General features: G+C 40.1%; 1 protein-coding gene across 4 annotated transcripts in view; it reads right to left on the reverse strand.

Moving 5' to 3' along the window:
- ERBB4 (v-erb-b2 avian erythroblastic leukemia viral oncogene homolog 4) overlaps nucleotides 1-16,059 on the reverse strand; it is a 1,604,115-nt gene extending 1,588,056 nt beyond the window's left edge. For 3 of the 4 annotated variants that reach the window (XM_006872748.1, XM_006872746.1, XM_006872747.1), the window contains exon 1: nucleotides 15,947-16,054. In XM_006872748.1, coding sequence (XP_006872810.1) covers nucleotides 15,947-16,031 — 85 coding nt within the window. In that variant the 5' untranslated portion in view covers nucleotides 16,032-16,054. Of the gene's footprint in view, nucleotides 1-15,946 lie in introns of all 4 variants that reach the window. The other variant, XM_006872745.1, reaches the window with a different exon arrangement.
- Between the last annotated feature and the right edge of the window lie 6,547 nt (nucleotides 16,060-22,606).

Below are 22,606 nucleotides of genomic sequence, written 5' to 3' on the forward strand. Positions count from 1 at the left end.
CTCAAAAGCGTTGTTTTGCTGCTGCCCTGTGACAATCCATCTCATTGGGAGTCTTCCTCTTTATGCTGACTCTCCACTTTACCAAGCATAATGTCCTTCTCCAAGGACTGGCTCCTCCTGATAACATGTCCAAAGTATGAGAGACAAAGTCTGGCCATCCTGGCTTCCAAGGAGCATTCTGGCTGTACTTCGTCCAACACAGATTGGTTTGTTCTTCTAGCAGTCTATGGTACTTTTAATAGTCTTCTTTCATTTCCTTCTCCAACACCATAATTCAAATGCAAAGATTCATATCTCTATCCTTCATAAGTAGTACAAGTGTTTAAATACCAAATGCTTTCTATATAAGAGGGGCTTCAAAATAGCCATGAAAAATTTCCTTTATTTTTCAATACCATTTTTTTTTTTTCATGACGTTTCTGAGGCCCTCTCATATGTCCTTGACACATATATTGGAAAACTTGACATATATTTTATTTCCTGCAATCCTGGAGTAATTATTTAAAAAAAAAAAATTTTTTTTTTTGGCTTTTCCTTTCTTTCCTCACAAATAAAGCTACTTTCACAGTACACATCTTGCTAGTGAGGAATGTAGTACAGAAATTTATTTTTATGTAGCCTATAAATATTGAGTGAAAGCTGTTAAACTATGTGAGACAAACTTCATCTGCACCTTTCAAAGAATGACTGAGTCAGTTCATAGGAGTGAAATAGCATGCATCTAAATTTGCTAACCAAAATTTGTTGCATGCCATTCTGTTTGTCTTAGTCCTTTCTCTGGCTCATGGTGTGTTAATTCTGGCCACAGGCAATATAGTAAGTGCAGAAAAAGTCATCTATGTGCCTTTTTTTTACCTAGAGTTGCATAAAATATTTTGTCTTCTCTCAATTCATCTCAAAGTTTTTGATACTTTCAATTTTTCATCTTGTATTTAAAAGAAAGAAAGAAAAAGGAATAGCAAGGAAAAAGGTCACTAAGGAATTACATCTTAATACCAATCACTTCAACTTCCATTAATTTCAAGTACACTTTTAGAAGTTTCAGTATATCACCAGGGACACTAAATTTGAAACTAACAAATTGGCAATGCTATTAACGATTTAGCTGAGATTTTTACATAGTAAAAGTGTGACTTGAAGTACTTATCATTTTATTATTTCTTAATTGTGTTACTATATTAATTACAGGAATCTTATTGTTATAGGCGTTCTGGTGTAGTGCAGAGGAATAAAGCAATGGACCGCGAAGTCTGTTTGAACCACAAGTTTGGCAGTTCAAACTCACCAGCTGCTCCTCTGAAACACTATGCAGAGTCACTATGACTCAGAGCCAACTCAAAAGTGTTCAACAACAATAACAACATATTAGTAGTTAACATTACCACGCAAGAGCTCTACTAAATACTGATTTTAATTTAGATGCATCATACCATTCACAGCTACTAATAATGTGTATTATATTGAAAATCATATTTAACTTATCCATGAGTGTAAAGTCAAAAATAGACTTTTCTAAGTAGCAAATTACTAAAATTTTAATGACTGTGTTTCAAGGGGTGTTGTTTTTGTTGGTAAGTGCCATCAAGTCAGTTCCAACCCATATCCACCCTGTATAGATAGGATTTCTAAGCAGCGACTGGTAAGCTTGAACCTCTGACCTTTTGGCTCAAACTGACTTTGCAGTCCAGTGCATTATCCCACAGCACCACACCAGGACTCCATTTCAAGGGATAGTGCCCCTTTATAACATTGCTCTTATGTACAAAAATTGACAATATTCTTTAAGTCACACTCAACCATTACAAACTACAGAATTATGTAACAGGAAGCATTTTAAGATGCACTGGTAGAACTTATTATTTCAAGAAAATAGGCATGTACCAATATTAAACACAGTTATCAGAGAGTTGATTCTGGCTCATGGCAATCCCACGTCTGCCATAAAAGAACTGAGCTTGATAGGGTTTCCAACGGCTCATTTTCAGACACAGCTCACTGGGAATTGCTCTCTTGGTGCCTCTGTGTGAACTAAAACCTCCACATTTTTATTTAATTATTGATACCATGCAAGTAATTAAACTTTGTTGTGGTTGAATTGACTCTAACTCATTATGGCCTCGTATGTTAGAAAGTGGAACTGCTGCCTAGGGGGTTTCTGGCTTCTCTTATGGAAACAGATTACCATACATTTCTTCCGTTAACACCCCTAGATGGGTTTGAAGTAGTAACATTTAAATTAGTAGTCATTTCAGTACATTTGTGCTACCACAGAGTCCTGGTGTGGGCTGTACGATAAGCACTGGACCACAAGTTCGGTTTGAACTACAAGATCAGCAGTTAAAACTCACCATTTGCTCCTCATAAACCTACACAGAATCACTATGAGTCTGAACTAACTGGACAGCACTTAACAACAACAACAACATGGACCTTAAACCAGGATTAGGCATATCCATGTTTAAACAGGAAATATTCTGAAGACTGTCTATGTTCTGTATTCATCCAAAGTTATGCTGAAGTACTTTATAGTGTAATTTTACTTCACATAACGTTTTTTTCTCAAAGTAATGCATTCTTCCACATTAACATTTACACCTGTGTCAAAGAAAAGCAAAACAAATATAAATTTCAAAATTATATAATGGCATCCAACATTTACTTCTGGATGAGGGACAACATGGGCTCTATAATGCATAATTTTTAAACATAGACCCATCTACAACAAATTTTTTTTGCTGTTGTTTTTATGTGGTTTTTTTTTTTAAAGCTCCACCTTCAAGGCCCTGTCTTGCATTGCTGCCTTGCGAGGCTCTGAACCTAAATTCTCTTATATATTTTTGTATTGTTTTTAAAGAAGTTTTGTGAATTGTGTAAATTCAGTTCCCAAAGTATTTCATCTGCCTCTGCATTAAAGTTTTCTCAAAAAGACCTACCTATGGATGCAGTAGCTCAAAAGAGGGAACAAATCCTTACAGCAAGAATCATTCTCACCCCTCCACACAGAGAGTAGACAGGGATGGGTAACTTGGACATTGGCTACCCAAAAGGGAACCTAGATCCAGAGGGCCTGGAGGAAGGCAGAATCTCCAGTGAGTAGCATCCAATCTGTCTGGGCGGGGCTGATGAAATGAAATGCATATAGGTCTATTGTGATATAATAGTGAATAATTGTAATCAGGACTGATTGTGAGGGTTTGAAATGTAAAGGTAGACGTTTTATAGCAAGAAGGGGAGTTATTAACTTTCCAGTCTAGAAGCAGAGGTCCCTGGGACCATGAATGGAGAAGAGCGGAGAGCGGGACCCTACCCAGAGAAGCAGTGATGCCTGAGATGGAGGCAGAGATGATGACGTGGAGAGATGGAACAGCTGGGGACTTTAGACAAAAAGAGGGAGAGGGGCTGGGTGCTGACAACCAGGGTGGAGGCAGGCTTGCAGGGTATACCCTTTGGTTGGTTGATGATGCATGGAGGGGATTGTAACCATGGCAATGAAACGATATACGATAGAATGAAGGTAAAACTAATGTTCTCCCATGTAAACTATCACATAATTCACAATAAAACGTTAAAAATAAAAAAAATTTAAAAAGACCAGGCCTATATTTCGGCTTTCTGAATGTATATGATATAAAGAAAGAACTCTGGAAAATACAATGAAAGAGAAAAAATATGAAGTATCCTAAAAGAGACACCTTAAATGATATAAGGGATTTGAACATCTGCAGATTTTGGTATCCATGGGGGTCCTGGAACCAATCCTCCACACATGTTGGAGAACAACTATACTTCTTTATATATCTATACCCACAACCACAAAGCAGTAACAATCATTTTTAACCCAAATGCTCTTCTTATAAGTTCTTAGAGGAAGAGAGTTCAGGAAAAATCTAAACCAAAGTGCCAACAGGGTGGTATTGTCTCATCTCACATACTATCAACATATTATCAGGAAGGACCTGTGACTGGAGGACATCATATCTGAAAAAAATAGAGGGTTAGAAAAAAAGAGAAAAACTCTCCACAAGAAAGACTGAATCAAGCATAATGATTGTGAGGTTGGCTCTGGACTAGGCAGGGGTTCGTTCTTCTGTATTTAGGGTGGCTCTAAGTCAGAATTGACTTGAGGGCACCTAAGCATGCCACAACATCTCCACACCCAATTCTCTCACTAACAGAAGACTTTTCAGACTGTTAGGTAATTTTGAAAGCTACTTTTAACTCTTCCAGGTCATGATACATTAAGGTTCAGTTAGTGCACCCTAGTGTTCACTCGAATGGAACCCCAGGTGGCACCATGGTTAAATGCTCAGCAGCTAACCAACAGGTAGATGGTTTGAACACACCAGCTGCTCTGCTGGGGAACGATATAGTCACCTGCTTCTGTAAAGCTTATAGCCTTGGAAACCTTATGGGACAGTTCCACTCTCTCCTATATGGACAGAGTCAGTGGCATGGGTTTGGAGTGACCTAGAAAGGTTGACAGCATCTTAGAATCTGTTAACCTGAGAAGAACTGTCTAGAAGAGTGTTTTCACTGATAGAATCTGACTATAGAAATACGATAATCATCTCACCAATTTCCAGAATACAGAGTGAATCATCTAAACGGACAGCTAAGAGAATCTTTGTCACCTCTCTGTTTAGTTATGCTGCATGGACTTCCTTTATTGGATCTTTTATAAATGGCAGACATATGTCTAGTGTTCTATTTTAAGATACTGAAATCTTAGTTACAACAAAGTTCTAATACCATATATATCTAGGAATAGAAAAAGCCAGATTCTGTCTGAAACCTTTATTCATGAAACATATATTTAGCATTTCTCTAGAGGCAAATGTTCCTTCCAAGAGTTTAGAAAATCATTTAATAATTTTTTTTTTTTTTTTTTAATATTGTGTTCTATGCTGTCCTGGCATGGCACTTCGTTCTCTGGACCTTAAGGTCAGTTTGAACCTCAGGGTCGGTGGTTTGAACCCACCAGCTGCTCCTCACAAACCCTATACAGAGTTTCTATGAATTGGAACCAACTCCAGGACACTTAACAACAACAACACTGTCCTTGTCTGGGGCAGTTCTGCTCTGTCACCTGAGGTCACTATGGGTTAGAATCAATTTGATGGTAATCAACAACAAAAACAATCCTTTAAGAAAAGGAGAATATTTCCTCTGCAGTTCCTAACATGATTCTGAACATACAGTTTTTGGTTAATATAAATAAAATAAGAACTAGCACTAGAATAAACCAGTTGCTGTTGAGTTGATTTGAAATCATTGTGATCCCTTGTGTATTAGAGTAGAACTGTGCTCCATAGGGTTTTGAAAGGATGTTTTTAGAAGTAGACAGGCCCTTCTTTGGAAGCACCTCTGGGTGAGGTTGAACTATCAACCTTTTGGTTAGCAGCTGAGCACATTAACTATTTACATTATCCATTGACTCCACAGTATTATAGTAATCAAATAAAAACAGTACACCAGAAACAAAATCAGGGTCTAAGACCCTATTTAACTTGCTAACAAAAAAAATTTAAGCTAGCAGAAATACTTTGTGCCATATTTTGAGTAGGTTTTAACAATGGGAATAGGGACAAATGATATTGTCTTGGACACACGCAATTGAAAGGAAGTTCAAGTAGCAACCAAAGAAATTCCCTGGGTAAACATTCCTAATTTCTATTATTAAAGAATTCTATAATTATGTTTTACAACAGCTTATTTCGTGCACTATATGGTTTAATTACAACTAATAACCATTCATTAATGTGCTAAAAACTGTGTCAGAAAATGCATGTTGTTCTTTTATTTAAAAATTACATTTTAAAAGATTTTACTATGGATGTGGCACCACATTAGTCTCTACAGAAGACAAAAAGGATTGTACTTGAAAAAATTAAAATACATCATAGCTTATAGTGAAATGGCAGGTAAGTAAGTCATACAGGCAAGTGTTATAGACTAGGGTAGTCAATGCTGGAGCAAGTAATTGAGGAGTTGTGATTTCAAACAGAACATAAAAGATTCAACAGTTCAGACAAGCAGAGGCATCAAGTAAGCCATGACTCCCAGGGAAAGGGGTTAGCAAAAGACAGGATTGAACAGGATACTGGGGAATATTTTAGCGAGTTTTGAATCAATTCAAAGATTATGAATAGAAACTAGGAGAACAAAAATACTATATTAGGAATGATCATCTCGTGTCCAAAGTCTCCTACCCAAAATCTCACAGTAGCAGAAAGGAGGTCTTGGAGATCATAGAACATCACATCAAGCAAGGGTTCCAATAAAGAGGATCTTGCAAGGGTCCTGTTTTAAGGGGATAAAGAACTAGGCGAGATTGATTTTAAAAGTCTTAGGGATTAGATTTCAATAAGCCATGCAATCATTTTTTTTTTTAATTTAAAACATATATACCTACACAAATGTGTGTAACAAATGCACAAATGTGTGTAACTGTTCTAGTTCTAGACAAACATGGCCAGACAAAAGGACCTCCTGAAATTGAAAGTGTGTCTAAGAAAAATATATTGTTTTATTTTTATTTGTTTTCACAGATCCCTATAGAAAGAAACTCATATTGTCTAAGACTTCAGGGAAAAATAGGAAATAGTGACAAAGAATGATTTTAGTAAAAGGAGAGCTCCCCTAAAGGAAAAAAGTCACCACCTTCCATGACCTTTATTAGGCAGGCCCTTCCAGTGACTGGGACCCATCCCTGAAATAAGGATGAAATAAGGACCTATCTGTGAAATGACCACAACTCATTGCTCAAGTTGTAGTCATACAAAATATTATCACACAATCCAGACAATATGTCACCATTTACTTGTCAGTCCTCATCTGACAAAATACCTTCAGTAGAGAGGCAGTTTTATGCTCCCAAGTGAATCCTCAACACTTCACATTTGGATTTCCACATATAATAAATGTATATGATACTAGATTTCAGTAAAGGTCAGAAGAGTAATAATCATTTAGCAAATGAAACCAACTGTTTACAAGACCAATCGTTTTGAAAAATAAATACATACTTATCACCTCATTCATTTTCTTCTCTTTAAATACCCTTAATCTATGTTCTAAGGAGCTCTGGTAGCGTAGTGGTTACGAATCGAGCTGCGAACCGCAAGGTCAGCAGTTCTAAACTACCAGCTGTTCCGCAGGAGAAAGATGAGGCTTTCTGCTCCCGTAAAGATTAACAGCCTCGGAAACCCTGTGCAGGGTCGCTCTGAGTCGGAACCGACTCCACGACACATAACAACAACAATCTATGTTCTAAATGAAACCTAGAGAAACTTTCACTCAGCCTATTCTTACTGGTGTTTTATATGCTTATAATAAAGGAGCTCTGGTAGCGTAGTGGTTACGAATCGGGCTGCGAACCTTAAGGTCAGCGGTTCGAAACTACCAGCCGCTCCGCGGGAGAAAGATGAGGCTTTCTACTCCCGTAAAGATTTACACCCTCGGAAACCCTATACAGGGTCGCTATGGGTCGGAACCGACTCGATGGCACTTAACAACAACAAATATTGCAATAGCATGATTAGGAGAAATGATCCTGAACTGCTTTTCAAGGGAAGTGCTTAATGAAGGCGCACAGGAAGTTTCCTGGTGTCTATGTTCATACTTTCATTTCAAATCCCTAACACGAATTGGCTCTACCATAACAGGTTTTAAACATCCCTCTGTGGCTAAGGCACATGGGAATGCTGATCTTGCCTGGGAAATGTCAGTTGTTTGAGGGAAATCAGCCACAACCTAGATGGAGTTAAGGTTAAACACTGCCAAGTCACAACACCAAGGCTGCATTTTGTAGAAGCTGAAACGTTATGAATGCATTTGCTGTTGTTGTTATCAAGTGCAGTTGATTGGGTTTCGACTTAGAGCAACCCTGTATGAGGTTTCCAAGTAGTGTCTGGTGGGTTTCAACCACTGACCTTGAGGTCCAGTGCTGATCTTATAGTACCACACCTTTTTGTTGTTGTTGTTGTTAAGTGCTGACGAGTCAATTCTGACTCATAGTGACCCTGGACTGAGTTTCGGAGGAACAGGTGGTGGATTTGAACTGCCAACCTTGTGGTTCACAGTCAACTAAAGGGAAGGCAAATGTGCCATAGGTGTCCTAGTTATGGTGATGTAGGGTCAGCATTGGACTGCAAGTTCAATGTGAATTGAAATGTTAGCAGTTCAAACTCACCAGTTGCTTCTTGGAAACCCTATACAGGGTAACTATGAGTGGGAACCAACTTGATGGAACTTAACAACAAGAGCAAAGCATTCATAAGGTTTTAGTACTTAAAGCTTTGCTTATATACTTGTTCAAAGGATATAAGTATAACTTTGTACATTCTAAAGGAAGAAGCAGCCCAACAAAGAAGACACAAATGGATCCCCACCTCTTAAAAAAAAAAAAAAACGCTTGGGTCCAACGACAGGCCTGGATGAATGTCAAGGATTCCCATGTATTTGCCAGTTTAACTAATTTATCATGAGGGATCTACTATTTATTCTTCATAATTGTATTTAAGCATGCAAATTACTTAGCATAGAAGGGGAAAATCTCTAATTATTGGTCATCTTCATAAAGTCCTAGGTAAAAGCTATCCCGTAAAATACTATTATATACTGATACCAGTGTGCTTATATCTTAACTTTTAGGGTCAACTTTCTGATGTCTCTAACCAGAATAGGCCTAACCAGAAATTAGGCCTTAGTCTCATAGAACTATTATTTTAGTGAAATTGTTTTACTGATGTAATTTTACTTAAGTATAAAAGCAATTAATGAATACTTTATAAATATAAACATGCTGATGGCCCAAAAGTCTTCTCCTTGCAAAGAATTTCATGGTATTATAATTAGGTTCATGGATTCAATCCAATTGCTTACATTTAAAGTTTGAAAATGCAAAAAAGTGACACCAGTCATTCCTCCCACAACCCTCTCTACTCCTCAGTTGGTTCAATAATCTATTTTAATAGCCACACCGAACTCAGAGACAATACGCACAGTTACAGAGTTTATTAGGAAAGTTAACAGGTTACAATACAGGATTAGAGAATGTTCAGGGCACAGTTGTTTCAGTCAGCTGCTAATCAATTCCCACAGGACACACCACTCCACCATAAACCTCATCTGAAGGCTCCTGACTCTAGCTCGTGCACGAGCAAGCCTAACTCCCCCAGTTAACCGTCTGGAGGCATATCACTCTGCAAGTAAGTCTCCAGCCCAAAGTCACTCAGCTATTCTTGCTCTGCAGGCTAGGAAGTCCAGTGCTCTGTCTTGTGCTCCGTTCTTTCTTCTTCTGCTGCTGTCAAGCTGCTTTCTGTCCCTGGTTCTAAGAGGTTCAATGCACAGGGATCGGAGGGTCCAAAGAACAGCTCCACTGCTAACTCTTCTTCTTTGCTGGTAGTAAGATTCCCCCTCCTACTTCTGAGATGATTCACTTAATAGCCAGGCTACAGTTTTAAGTGTTTGCAATTAAAATTAACTCTGTTATAATACACAGCTGAATCATGTTATCCTATCAACGCCTTTTCTCACCTTCTATTCCCCAGACCTAGCAAGGTAGAAATGTTGCTTAGTGGAAGTTACAGACCATGGCTAGAAGAGATATTAGCTAATTCACTACAACACAGCAATTTTCTTTAAAAAAAAAAAGTCTTAAAAAAAAATTAAGTCTCTGTGATTTTAAAAATTCTTTGCTGTTCATTAAAGAAAAGTATTAGAGTTAGAAGCTACCACCAACTCACATCACTTATCTTCTTAGTGTCCCCAGCTGCCTCATTTATAAAATGAGAGAACTGGAATGGACTGGCAGTTTCTGAATCCAGCTAGAGCTCTCTGCAGCCAGAACAGGGGAGTAGAAGGTAGAGTAGAAGGAAAATGGCGGCTCATCAAAGGCAGGGGAACATAAAGTGGCTTCTCACTGAAGCTTTAACAGAATCAACTCTTCTTACTTGTATCTGTTTCAGATACCAGAGCCACATGTTAATTCATTTGGGGGAAAAAAAGAGGTTCACTTACAAAAACTGAACATAATATAAAAATAAAATAATTATAAAATACTAGCATAATTGAAAACCAATGGATTGTTTTGTTTTGTTTTTCTCAGTCTAACCATTCCTTTTCAGTCTAACTAAATCATTACACGAATTCAAGATACTAATAGTTTAAGTATCACTTTTACCTATACTTATCGAGGTAATGAAATTGAAACACAGAAGCAAGGAATCTCAGTCAAGATCACTAGCAAATTCTGAGTATAGGACCAGAACTCAATTTTCCTGCTGCAATGCCCAAAGTTCAGGCATGAATCTTTCCTATTCAATACTATACATCTGATGCCCCCTAGAGTTGTGCAAATCAACACTTAAAGAGCAATCACTTGTTCAGAATGAAAATGGCAATAAAACAATTGCTAAAGGCTCCACAATATTTTATAATTGGTCCCCCAAAATATATATATATATATATATATATACTTCACCTATATGTCACCAAACCCACAGAGCTTTCTTCCTTCTTGAGAAAAGAGAACATAAATTGAAAGTACTAGCTTGTATATAAAATATAAAAACAAGAAAGTGATTTTAAAGATTTGCCTAATGCATTAAGAAAATGTCAGTTTATTTAATAAGCATGTCAGAATTAGTAACAGCTCAAAAACAACATATATAATGAAATCTAGAGAAACCATACAGCAATTCTGAAAAGTCATCTTTGTGAGAGCCTTCAAATACAAATTCTTTAAAGTTAATAACATCTTTCTTTCATTTAGTCAGATGCTCTTTTGCTCTTCATTTCCCTGTATGGTCTGCTAGTTAAGTTTATATCGTGCTCATTAACATAAAGCATATCAGTTATATGAAATATATCAATTACCTTCTTGTTGGAATATACCTCAATATTACAGAAAACTTAAAGGTAATTTTTTAGAAAATTGCTATAGAGAAAAAGTATACTATATGCATTTTGCCCCCAGGTACACCAGCCCAAGTAAGTTACAAAGATATGGAGTGAGCTGTTCAAGAATTTCAGAACTGAAGGAACTGTCTTTAAAATGTAGAAATCCTGTTTTAATCCGCTTATGTCCTGTGCACATTTAACCACAAAATACAAAGCTGGAGTCTCTTTCAAATTCTCTGGGAAAGCTAGCTTCAGGAAATATGTATCTATTATTTGTATTTATTTAATAAAAATAGAGAGTGATGGGATTAATTTTCATTATAAAGTATACACTCCAGTTGATAGCTATATTAGAAATCATGAAAAGTAAGATTCTATTTACATTGTCCAATATTTATACAATTTCAGACAGTGAATATTAGAAAAAAGATTCAATTTGGCTCTATGTGGTGAAATGTAACATGGAGACCATCTCTAAAATGATGCACCTGGAGAAGTTTCTAATACGATTACATCTTACCCTGAATAGCATGCTCAATAGATTACTGTGGAATAGAATAGTGGAATATGTTGAACAATTTTGGGTAGAGTATGAACACATTCAAGTGGAAACATTTACACCTCTATGAAGTAGCATCTCAGAAAAGTGTGATATCAGAGGAAGTGCCCACAAGTTTACAGGTACTGGGGCATCCTTTTTGGATCATATGCTTCATTAAAGTTTTAGGCCCTTACAAATTACACAAGCATATCCAACAGCAGCAGAAGAGTGGCAACTAAGCTCAGAATTTACCATTTAAAAAAAAAATGCATGTTAAGTTTTCTTAACTGGCTTTAAATAGTAAGAAATGATATGACTTTAAATCAATGGAATGCTTAAGGCACCCCAATTCAATTTATTGTCTACAATGTACACCTTATATATCCATTGATTTCAAGCTAGCTCTAATACCAAGATTCCAAGGATATTTAGAAATAGCACAAATCTATGAATCCTCATATTTCTCAAATGAGAGTATTCTACACTCCTTCTTTGGTCAAGGAGGGGAAAGAGGGAGAAAAGAGCCTTCTCTGTAGAAAGCTTTGGCCTTAGACTCAGGGTTTTAGAGATATGCTAGTGATCTTGGATCGATGCCGTTTTATTTTCTTTCAGGAATAAATCTGAGCAATGGAATGGCTTGCGATGTCCAACCATCCAGCCATATCAGATTTATCAGAAAGAAAGAATGAAAACTGACTCAGAGGATTCCTGCAGTAGCTGAGTGGCAGGCTGCTTGGAAGACACACACACAAAGACTACACTTAGTAGTGGAGGGAAAAAGAAATATGCTCATGTATAAACACAGTGAATAGCAAGATGTAAAAAAGAATCTGTAGTAACACAAAGGGTGAATGCATAAGACAGATGATAAATAGTACTTCTATTTAAGAAGCAAAGGGATGAAAGCTCATGAATACTAAATATTTGAATCCACCTTAAAGAGGAAACATCATTTTCCTTCAAATGAATGCAAACTGTAAAAATCAGCCAGTGCAAACTTACTATGTTCAAGAAAGAGTGAAAAACACTTAAATCTTCCATGAAGTGCATGCCCTGACATATATTCTAATGTGATTTCTTAATTAAGACCTATTTTAGCAACTAAACAAAAATACACATAACACAGTAAGTGCCCTGATTTCAACAAAATCTTACTTTTTATGCATGATGGTTAAAATAAACAATGACAGTTATGTTTAAGAGAAAAAAATCAAGAGACAAAAAAATCATGATTCAACAGTCATTCAATTTTGTAATAGTCTATATTACAGTATTTTCAAGTGGTTCATAATTATAGTGACAGGCATTCTTTATTTAGAAGTACTCTAAAGAAAAACAAAAAACCTTCTTTGAAAAAGGCACCATAATACACATATATATTTTCAAAACCAAAAGGCAAAAGAGGAAAGAGTATACTTATGGGGGTGTGTTTACACTGAACATGTATGGCAAAGAGCATTGATGGTTGTGATTTTTTTTAAAGATATATTTGCGCCATTTTCATAATTTGTTTTGTTATTTTTCTTTTCAAACGTAAAAATTACCTAAGATGTCATGAAGTATCCTAAATATGAGAGATGTGTGCACTTTTAGAAAATAAAAAGGACTAAGTTACTTGCAAACAGGGAAAGCAAACTGAACTTCTTCGTATTTACTAAAAAGTATGTACTGCAATAGTGTTTGTATTTTATTTCAATGCAAAGCTGATATATTTTAATCACATAAGGAATCATTCCTTTGGATAGTAAGGGCTTTAAAAGTGCCTTCTAAAAGGCCTCTGGGTATACAATTTCTAGACAAAATAGACAAAATGAACCACTGGAAATGGGAACAAGTTTTTCAATTATTAAAAAAAAAAAAATTCTAAATAATTTTTTTTCCAAGCTAAAGAAAAAAATAAAACCAGTCCTCCTCAGTTACAATTACTTGTAGGAAATAAAATTAAAATCTTACAACAGAATCTTTCCAAAAATTTTATGCTGTTCACATAGAACAGTAAATAAGGTGCATTCCTTCTGCTTCCTAAGAAATTAGCATTTCAAAAATATGCCACTTTCCCCTGAACTCCAAGCGTGTCTAATAATGGGAGAAGCAGATTGTCTTCCCTCGTTTCCTTAATTTGTTTCATCTAAAAGCAATTCACTCAACATCTTGTCGCCCTCTGGCAGCTTAGTTTACTTATCCGCACTTAATTTCTCATTTGGACCAAAACAAACTCCTCCAAACTGCTACTGACTACTAACCGCGAAAGGGGTGGCGCGCAATATGTATTTACTTGGGAATGTACAGCCACACACATACAGTCACAAGCACCGGGAGACTCTCTCACACTCCAGACAGTTAGCACTACACCAAAATCAGCTGAACTTTCGCTGCCGGGTGCAGCGGGATAGGAGTGGGAGAGGTTGAAAATAAGTTCCCAAGGGCATTTACAGTTTCCAGTTGATCACCTTTGTATGTGTGTTGCAATGAGACCAGGGATGCACCCGAGCTCGCCTTTGTGCGGCCCTTTCATGTACATCACTTTGTGTTTTGAACAAGGGAGGCTCGCCTTTGTGCCCCCAGAATTCCAAGTACAGAGTCATACTCGGAACAACAATGGCACACTAATCCTAGCGCTGTAAATGGGCTCACTTGTGGGTCTGACAATTCGCCCTGGGAAGCGAGAAGAGACCCGAGAGGGCGCGAGCCAGAGTCGCCTGAGAGGAGGAAGAGGACAGCTGCAGAACTAATTTGGATTACATTCTTTGCAGAATTTCTGAAAAGGGCTTTTCGGCAGAGCTCAACCCCCGGAGCCGCAGAGTTAATACCAAATTACAGCGGACTCGAGTCAGGTCCCCCCGTGGCTTTGCCTGCGCCACACAGCCCCCCAGTAGGTCGCTTCGCCGACATTCCTCTCTCAAAGCCCGCGTGTCAGTCGCAACTTCGTTTGAATGGGTCAGTGTGCGTAATCAGCCCATGGAGGGAAAATATGAAGGAACTTGAGAGCGGGACGAGAGATAAAAAGGGATGTATCTAAGAGGCCACTTGGAATCTCCAGTCCGTGATGGTCATTCCGGAGATGAACGGAGCGCGGGCCCCTGGTATGCATGGAGAATTTCGGAGTAATTGGGAGGGTGCCTAAGGCCAGCACCAACGGTGCACATGTGCCATTCGAAGGTCATCTGGAAAGCTTCGAGGATTAGAACTTGTGGACCAGGCCAGAAGGGGGAGGCAGCGGGGGAGGACGGGAAAACTAAGGCGCGCGGTTTTCTAGGTGAGGTCAGAAGGACACACTCCGGGGGCCTAAAGCTTTCCCTATCGCCTTCCCCGGAAGCTTTCTTTTCTCCAGCCACTTCCCACGCTCCCGTGACCAGTCCCAGATGGATCCGGAAATCTCCTTGCCTCTGCAAAAGGGCCCCCCGTCGCCCGACTCGGCCACGATTTCCCCGCACTTCCCCTTTCCTGTCCCACTATCATTCCCAGGAAACTCAAGTGTCACAAACTTTGAGCTCCCTCGCCCGGCAGGTGCTGTCAGCAGCCCAGCTCGCCGGGAGCGCCCACCCCGCTGCGCTGCCTTGCGGGTTCCTCAAGTCCCGGACCTGCCCGGGTACTTGGGGCTCAAGTTCTCCAGCAAACTGTGGCCGCGCCCGGAGCGCAGCCGCCGCACCCGCCTCAGGGTAAATCAATTCTTACCACCGGCCGGCTCAGCAGCCCCACCGGGCTGTAAACAGAGAAGTTAGAGGGACTCCGGCCAATAGCAAGTTGAACTACAGGAAGAACTCTTCCCCGAGCCAAACACAGCAACCGCCTCAAGTGTGCCAGGCCTTTTTTTTTTTTTTTTTTTAGGAGATCAGGCTGGCAAGCCAGTGCCCCTCAAGCCGATGGGGCGCGGAGTCCGGGACGCCGGCCGAGAAGGCACCGAGTTCCGGGCTCCCGGACCGAGGCGCCCGTCCGCTGCGCTCCAGCCGCCCCAGCTAGGTTCTAGCAGGTCGCGGCGGCCGGGGACGCAACGCCCTCGGGCACAAAGACAGGTGCAAGCCGGCTCTCGGAGCTCCCCTTCCATAGCTCACTCCCGCGCAGTAGGCCAGTAGGCACCGCCAGAGACCCCGACCCCAACCCTCCGCGGCGCGCTTCCCCCTGGCTTCTTGCCCCTTAGGCCGAAGCTACGAGAGGCCACAGACTGGGCATTTGGTCACTCACGTCCCGGACACTGGCGCTAGCACAGGGACCACGCTTAGGTCACAGAAAACACACGAGAAAAGAAAAGGAGTTAAAGAGACAAACATGGGGAACGGGGCGCAAAGGGATTTTTCACGATAAATAAAACACAGGGCAAGTTTGGGTAGGAGAAGAGGGGCGACTGAGAGCCCAAAGACGAGGCCCCGTCGGGTGGTCCCTTCATGTCTGGGAGTGCGCCGGTCTCAGGTTGAAACCAAGAACGCGAGAGAGCCACCGGAGGCAGCCAAGCCGGCGGCGGCAGGTTCAACCACTGGAGCGCGAGAAGCAGGAACCGCGACCCACCTGACTGAGAAGCGCTGGGCTGGACGGTCCCCGCTGCCACGAGAAGGCTCACCCAGACCCACCAGAGTCCTGTCGCCAGCTTCATTTTTTGGAAGTCTCAGATCCCGTATTGACAATTACATGTCCAAATGGCATATCCCTTTCTAACACGCGGAGTAGATCCCTCAGCCGGGCGCGCGTGGGGCGCGATAGGGACTGGCGGGCGGCGCGCGGTGCACCGGATCCTAGGCGGCCGAGGGAGTCCGCGGACGCCGGGCCTGGGAGGGGGCTCGAGTGTGCGTGCTCTGTGCGCGGGTGGGAGTGCGCTGGAGTGTGTGCGAGTGGTGCTCCAGGCCGGCCGGACTAGACAGCTAGGTCTCCGTGCAAGCCTTCGCTTTCTCGCTCCCTCCTCACTTTCTCTCTCGCTCTGGTTGGTCAACAATAAAAAGGAAGGGGGGAAAACGTTTCCAAAAAAAGTTGATTGCAAAGAGGCGGTAGGTTTCCGGCCTCTCCCTGAGCCAGGCTACGATCGGCTCCTTTTTCTGGGTCCCCGCACCTCTAGTCCAAATCGGAAGGGAAGGGGCGGGCAGGGTGGGGAGAGCTGCTCGCTTCTCCCCGGATCCTGCCCTCCTTTTTTCCTCGCAGCTTTCCTCACACTTGTCCGGCGGCTGCGGTAATTAAAGCTCCGAGCGTCATTTCCAACGCTCCACGGTCTCCAGCTGCAGCCCCACAGAGAAATTAATAAGACTCCGAAAAAAAAAAAAAGAAAGAAAAAAAAAAAACTAAAAAAAAAAAAAAACCCTCCACGCAACCAGGCAGGCAGTGCTCAGCCGCGCAAACCCCGCCCCTGCTCTGACCTTGCTAGCCACGCCTTTTCTCCCGCTACCGCCCCCTCCCCCATAAAAGGGAAATCTTATTGGCTCAGCCACTCCCCAAAATCCTTGGCCTGAGGAGTTGGGAAAACACCTGTCAGAGAGATGGAGAAGGGTGGTATGGGCGGGGTAAACTGGTATTAAAGGGCTAACCCGAGGCCATCAACTAAAACACTGCCTCTCCCTTCCCCCAGCCTGGGACAGCTGGCCCGCGGAGTGGGTAGAGACCGGAGGGGTGCTTAGAAAAAATGCTGTTTTAGAAAAACAAAGTCACCGTTTTTCTCATTGCTACACAGTACTAATCCATAGTCAGAGACTTCCTAGAAATAGAAGAAAAGCTAGCCTTACTTCTTGGGGGTGAGAGGTGAACACCACCCTATTCTCCCTGCTCTGCAATGCTCCACATTCAGCAAGTAGTTTAAAACTTGGTACTGTGAGAGAGAAGCATCCAGCTGATATGAAGTGAGAGGAGGCGCACAAGAACACCCAAAGTTGCAGATAGTACCCATTTGACCTAGTCTTGATGGCTTGATAATCAGAACTCAATTAGAGGAAGATTTAAAAAAAGAAGAACAAAACAAATTTTGATAAAAGAAAGGGGGGTAAGTTGCTACAATTTGATGAACTTGACCTATACCCATGGAGGTGGTGGTTATGTGCCATGGAGTTGTCTCTGACTCATAGCGACCCTCTACAGGGTTTCTGAGGCTGTAAATCTTTACAGGAGCAGAAAGCCACGTCTTTGTCCCACGGGACAGTTGGTAGTGTCAAATTGCTGACCCTGAGATTAGCAGCCTGTTTGGTAACCATTACATTACCAGGAAGCAACTCTAAATACTAACAGAGAGGAAAGGAGTCTTCTCATCAAGTATCAATGCTATCCCCTCTGTATACAGGGTAGCTAGAGATGGGCATCTTAGACACTGGCTAAGAGTCCCCACTGAATAGTTTTATCTTGTTTAGGTGGGTCTGGTTAAAAGAGATGGGGATAAGATTCTTATGATTCAATAATGAGTAATTGTTATCATAACTAATCATGACTCTCACAATTGTAAAGGTAGAAGTTTTATAACAAAAACAGGGGAATGGTTAATCTTACAGTCCAGAAACAAAGGACCCTAGGACCATCAAGGGAGAAGAGCACAAGCAATATTGAGAGACCTTATCCAGAGAAGCAGGGACACCAGAGATGGAGGCAGAGATGGGAACATGGAGAGAGGGAGCAGCTGAGGACTCTTCATTCATGTGAAGAGAGGGACTGAGAGACGGCAGCCAAGAGGCAGACTTTCAGAATGTGCTCTTTGGTGGTATAAATTATTATATAATTTTTAAAAATTATATTTTTTATATAATTTTTTTAAAAAAGAAAAAAAAAGTTAAAGTGAATAGAAAGGAACACTGTTAACTGAGGGTACATGGCGAGGATTACAATCATTGTAATGAAACAAGGTGTATGATTTGTTGAATGTAAAACTCATGATCTGCCCTGTAAACTTTTACCCAATCCACAATAAAAAAAAAAGAAAAACCTTAAATAATAGATAGCTAGCTAGATAGATAAATAGATAGATACATACATAGACACATAGATAGATAAATAAATAAACTTGGTACTGAAACTGGGATCCCTGGCAGACTGGGTACTGCTGGAGTATAATCATCTTTCTTCCCCAACTATACAGTCTCTCCCACCCTACTCCCACCTCCCCTAATTGATTAAAACGGATCCAAGCAAACTCCACATTTGTAGAATCAAGTTCTTTGGATTTCAGACTTTCTGCATCTTTTCACCTTTTTTCCTGGACTCTATAACAATTTTGTTTGGGTTCATTCTCATTATTCAGATTATAGTCCAAATGTACTGATTTGATCCTGAAGGACAAGACCTTGTGCCAGGTATGAGCCTGAAAGAATTTAGGCCATGCAGGAGATAATTGACCTCAAATGACAAGCTTATTGCATAGTGAATCAAGCTTTAGGTCCCTTCCATGTTCTCTGTACTTTCCTGGTTTCAGTCCCCAGGTCATTGCTAGCTAAGTTCTACTATAGTCCGGTATCAGGCCATATCAGCATGCATGTATACCCTTTCTGTATCTTCTGTAACTCGGGAACTACCATGGGCAAGGACCATAAGCTCCTAAGCCTTTGCTATTTGGACAGACATTCATTGTATGTGAATTATTGTCCTTTTTTTTTCATTTTCTCTAGAAGCAGTAAATACATAAATAAAAAGTTTCAGGGGAATTTAAAAATCAAGCCACCCTGCCTCTTCACTCACTGTTTAAGACCTCTCTTTTCCTCCCCCACAGCTTTATCTAGAGCACTGTCCCTTAAGAATCCCCATGGAGTTGAGAACAGATAAGAACAGCAGTAGCATCCCAGAAGCCTTCCACTTCTAGACCCAGAGCAAGTAATAGACTTTGAGAGAGGCCAAAACAAGCTGAGCATGCTGTTTTACCCAGTAGCAGCTTAGGGCAGGGAGCAGCTAAGAGTAGAGCAGATGATGGTGACTTGACCAGAATGGTACTGATTGCAACAGAACTGTGCACACTGCTCTTTGGGATCATCTTTGTTTTCTATATTTATCACCCTCCCCCTCTGGTTACTTTTCTTTCATTCAATCTCAGTCTTTTTCCCTTAAGTCCTTTCTACTTCTTACGATGACTCTAAGACACCTCTCCTCCATGAAAGCTATGGCTTCATTTTAAAGTGTTCATTCTGTTGAGAAAGTCTCTCTCTCTGTTTCAAGAAGTGAAAAAATAAATTATTTAATTTTGCTTAAATTGTGGGAGAGAATAAATAGTCTTAATATTTTGGGAGCTCTAATTTCTACTTGTGTTCATTGTGGTAACTTTTACTCCCTCATAAATTTTATACTTAGTCAGTGGCAAGAATTCTCTTATACTTATGGTAGCACCGTGACCTCTAGAGTAATTCTTGTCAAAAGAAAATTTTCAAGTGATATTCATTGGTTTTAAAAAATGTTTTTTGTTTGTGTGTGTATACCAGATAGTTCATATAAAGTCTCAGATATTCAGTTGTTCTGCCTGGATCCCGTTTTCCTCTATCTACCTGATTGAAACATGATTCACCCTGGTAAAAGGTGGTTATCTTAGTGTAGCCTATAAGATAGATTGGCGTGAAAGCTGTACCAAGCAGAAGCATCCTACACTTGATGATTAGTTTACCCAATCATAGTCTACCTTAGCTTATTTTAATTTAAGACCCAGAGATGTAGACAGGAGGGTGGTACCTGTGGGGACAAGTCTGAAGAATGAGAAATTAGAAACCATAAAGTAGAGAGAAGAATTAGGTCTTTATCTATCTGTTGTCATTTGTTTTGCTCTCAACTGAGTCACAAGAAAGAATACCAAAGTAGAGAACATTTACTGCTTGATGTAGAAAGAAGAACATGCTCAATGAATTGCTAAAGACTTGTTGATATTTGATCTGTTATGTTTCACATTCCTAGATTTCTTTATAAACCCGTATCAATCCAATGAACTAAAATGTGCTGTTTTCTCAACTTGAGGAAAAATCAAAACAAAAAAATAAAACAATTGACTGACATGTTTTATCTATAGGTACTTAGTAACCAACAGATGTACACTAAGGATTATCTGCTTAAGTAGGCTTTTTCTAGGAACTGTGCTTCCTCCAATTCCACATTTTAGACTTTGACTAGCCCCCACTCTCCACTTGTAAGTTGAACCAACCAAAATGCCTAGGTTAATATTGATTGAGTGAGTAATGATGGCTCCCGTGGAAGACTCTTCTCTGAGACTTTTGTGCATGAGACAGAAGCAGCTCATTCACTTTCACGGTAGCTTTTGAGATCTAGAATTCCTGTGCTAGCCTGGCTCTCTTTCTATGCAGACATAACACTATTGCAGTTAGAAAGAATGAAGCTGCTATTTGAAAGGAGCAAAAACCCTAATGAGTCTAGAGAGTGTTCCAGCTGTACCTGTAACTTAATTCTTCAAATTTCTTTTTGTTTCCTTCAGATAGTTCAATTTTAGTTTTCGTTATCAGCTACCTGAACAGTGTGAAATGGGATGCTCTAGTATAAAAGAAACCATAGGTGCCAGCATGCCCCTTTAAAAAGTCATCTTGTTAATTTCCATATTCTTAAATTTGCCATCCTGGATGCTCATGATTCCCCTTGGTTGAAGCCATAACCCTGACATGCAGGAGCCTTACGTCAGGGCTGCTTTTTATATAGCCTCTCTCTACTTCAGTTATTCCATTAGTACTAGAATTCATCAAGAGTCCTAATGTCATAAATGACAGAATGACGCTGGAGCCAGAAAGGAACACACTGAATTTAGCGTTCAATCTTAAATTTGATTACTAATGTCCCAAAAATACCATTGTTGTTGTTAGGTAACATTAAGTGGGTACTGATTCATAGTGACCCCATGCATAACAGAACTAAACAATACCCAGTCCTGTGCTAACCTTACAATCGTTGCTATGTTTGAACCTAGTGTGCCAGTCCATATAGTTGGGGTTTTCCTCTTTTTCTCTGACCCTCCACTTTACAAAACATGACATCCTTTTCCATGGACTGGTCCCTCCTGGCAATATGTCCAAAGTATGAGACATGATTTCCAGGGAACACTCTGGCTGTATTGCTTCCAACACAGATTTGTTTGTTCTTTTGGCAGTCCATGGTACTTTTATTATTCTCCTCCAACACCATAACTCCAATGCACCAATTCTTCTGCAGTCTCTCTTATTCACTGTGCAACTTTCACATGCATATGAAGTTACTGAAAATACTATGGCTTGGGTCAGGTGCACCTTAGGCCTGAGACTGACATCTTTGTTCTTGAACATTTTAAAGAGGCCTTGTACAGTAGATTTGCCTAATACAATATGTCATTGAATTTTTTGAGTGCCGCTTCCATAAGTGTTGATGGCTGATCTGAGCAAAATGAAGTCTTTGACAACTTAAATCTCTTCTCCATTTATATGAATGTTACTTATTGGTCCAGTTGTGGGGATTTTTGTCTTATTTACATTGAGGTGCAGCCTATACCGAAGGCTGTCATTGTTGATCTTCATCAGTGTTTTAACTCCTCTTCACGTTAAACAAGCAGGGTTGTATCATCTGCATATCACAGGTTTGTGCCTATTCCAAAGAGAAGTGACCCAACAGAATGTTGAAGTGTTTGGACAACATCATGAATATCTCAAACAAATAAAATTCTGTTAAAGACAATCCAAAAAATGGCTACAAACATATTGACAGAGAACTGCTAGAGGTTCAAGCAGAATTCAGTCGAGGATGTGGAACGATGAATATCATTGCTGATGTCAAATGGATCTTGGATAAAAGGAGGTAATACCAGTGCTTTATTGACAATGCAAAGACTTTTGATGTGTGAATCATGACAAGCTATGGACAACATTGAAAAGAATGAGTATTCCAGAACACTTAATTGTGCTCATGATAAATCTGTACATAGACCAAGAGGCGTTGTTTGAACAGAACAAGGGAACACTTAATGGTTTAAAATTAGGTTGTATTATTTCACTATACATTTTCAGTCTGTAAACTGGGCACATAATCTGAGAAGCTGGATTATATGAAGAAGGATTTGGCATTAGGACTGGAGGAAGACTTATTGCGATATGCAGATGCTACAACCTTGCTTGCTAAAGTGAAGAGAACTTAAAATACAGAATAACCACAGTTCACTTCAATCTTCAGCTTGTTTCTGAGAATAGAGTTTACTGTTTTCCATGAAATTTTTGGAACAAAAATCAACTAATAAAGAAATGGGACCATATTTTATGATTTTTT

The sequence above is a fragment of the Chrysochloris asiatica genome, unplaced genomic scaffold, assembly GCF_000296735.1.
Source record: "Chrysochloris asiatica unplaced genomic scaffold, ChrAsi1.0 scaffold00212, whole genome shotgun sequence".
In the NCBI taxonomy this organism is placed as follows: domain Eukaryota; kingdom Metazoa; phylum Chordata; class Mammalia; order Afrosoricida; family Chrysochloridae; genus Chrysochloris; species Chrysochloris asiatica.